At 36.3% G+C, this 1,415-nt stretch overlaps 1 protein-coding gene across 1 annotated transcript in view; it reads left to right on the plus strand.

Annotated features, from left to right (window-relative positions):
• loxl3b (lysyl oxidase-like 3b) overlaps positions 1-993 on the plus strand; it is a gene marked incomplete in the record, with an annotated part of 41,898 nt that extends 40,905 nt beyond the window's left edge. The window contains 2 exon segments of the mRNA XM_014018024.1: positions 283-394; positions 482-993. Of these exon segments, the coding sequence (XP_013873478.1) occupies positions 283-394; positions 482-555 (186 nt within the window).
• Between the last annotated feature and the right edge of the window lie 422 nt (positions 994-1,415).

The following is a 1,415-nucleotide window of genomic DNA, read 5'->3' on the forward strand; positions in this document are numbered from 1 at the left end:
ATAGCTCGCTAGCAGCCTCGCACAGATGACCTAGTTGATGTCATCATTTACCCAGAATGCTTTATGTGTAAATAAAATGGCCCCGTCCGTGTAATACATTTTTAAACTTAAAAATKATAAATACTRAACATCCTACAGTATTTWTACAGTCTTTATGTTACACTTAAAATAAATGTTTATCAAATAAAGTCTAATGTTACAACTAATCAGGGATCCCTTTAATGTTTAATGTAATCCCTGAAATGTTTTTACACTCCCCAAATGTTTTACTTTATGTTTCAGGTTGTGATCAATCCAAATCACGAAGTGGCTGAGAGCGACTTCACCAACAACGCCATGAAATGTAACTGCAAATATGACGGGCATCGGATCTGGTTCCATAACTGCCACATTGGTAAGCAGTCAGAAACACAACTATCCAGTTATATTTAACACATGTTCCTAAAACCGTACAACTTCTTTTGTTCACAATCCCCTGCAGGTGATGCCCTCAGTGAGGAGGCAGAGAGGAGGTTTGAAAAATATCCTGGACAGTTGAACAACAGGATTTCCTAATCAACAACCTTTGACTTAACAACATGACAAAGTGCTGATTGAAACAGAAACCAAACTAGCTCAGGCAAAAAGACAAAACTCTGTTTTTAGGTGCTGAAATGATTTCCTACCACATTATTTTTATTTAGTATGTTTTGTTAATATACTTGAAGTGGAGCATTGGGTTTCTCTTACCAGCACGAGCTTCTTCTTTTTTTAAATTTAGATTTTATAAAGCCATACAGTCTGTGTATGACAAATGTACAGCTATCTTTTTTTTTTGCATTTTAGATCCTGAATGAAGCTGTAGTTTTTTTAATTTTCAAATATAAGCCCAATTCCAAAAGGTTGAGATGTTTAAAATTAAACAAAAACAGAATACAATAATTTACAATTCTCATTAACCCATATTTTCTTCACAATGCAACATAGTACACATAAAATAAGTGGTACAAATAAAAAACAGATGGAGGAGCATTTTGTAATTAGGTTCATTGGCATCAGGTCAATGAAAGTATTGGAGATAAAGAAAAAGAGCAAAAGGCAGAGGTTCAGCAGTCTGTGAAAAACTGCCTAATAGTGGAACCTGCCAGAATAATGCTAAAAACTAGACAACTTTGAATATCATCTTCTGTTTATTTAAAAAAGCTTAAGAATTTGGAGAAATCTCCAAGCTTTTGGGCTCTGTAACACTTCCACAAATCCTTATCCACAAACAGTTCACTGTGCCATCCACAAATGCAGGTTAAAGGCACAGTGTGTAGGATTTGTTGTTTTCAGTGACATCTAGTGGTTGAGTGGTTGAATCATCCTCCCTGGTCCTCCCCCCACCCCCACCCCCCACTTCCAAACACAAAGGAGTTTCTACGGTGTCTCTCAGG

The sequence above is a fragment of the Austrofundulus limnaeus genome, unplaced genomic scaffold (assembly GCF_001266775.1).
Source record: "Austrofundulus limnaeus strain Quisiro unplaced genomic scaffold, Austrofundulus_limnaeus-1.0 Scaffold181, whole genome shotgun sequence".
Classification (NCBI taxonomy): Eukaryota; Metazoa; Chordata; class Actinopteri; order Cyprinodontiformes; family Rivulidae; genus Austrofundulus; species Austrofundulus limnaeus.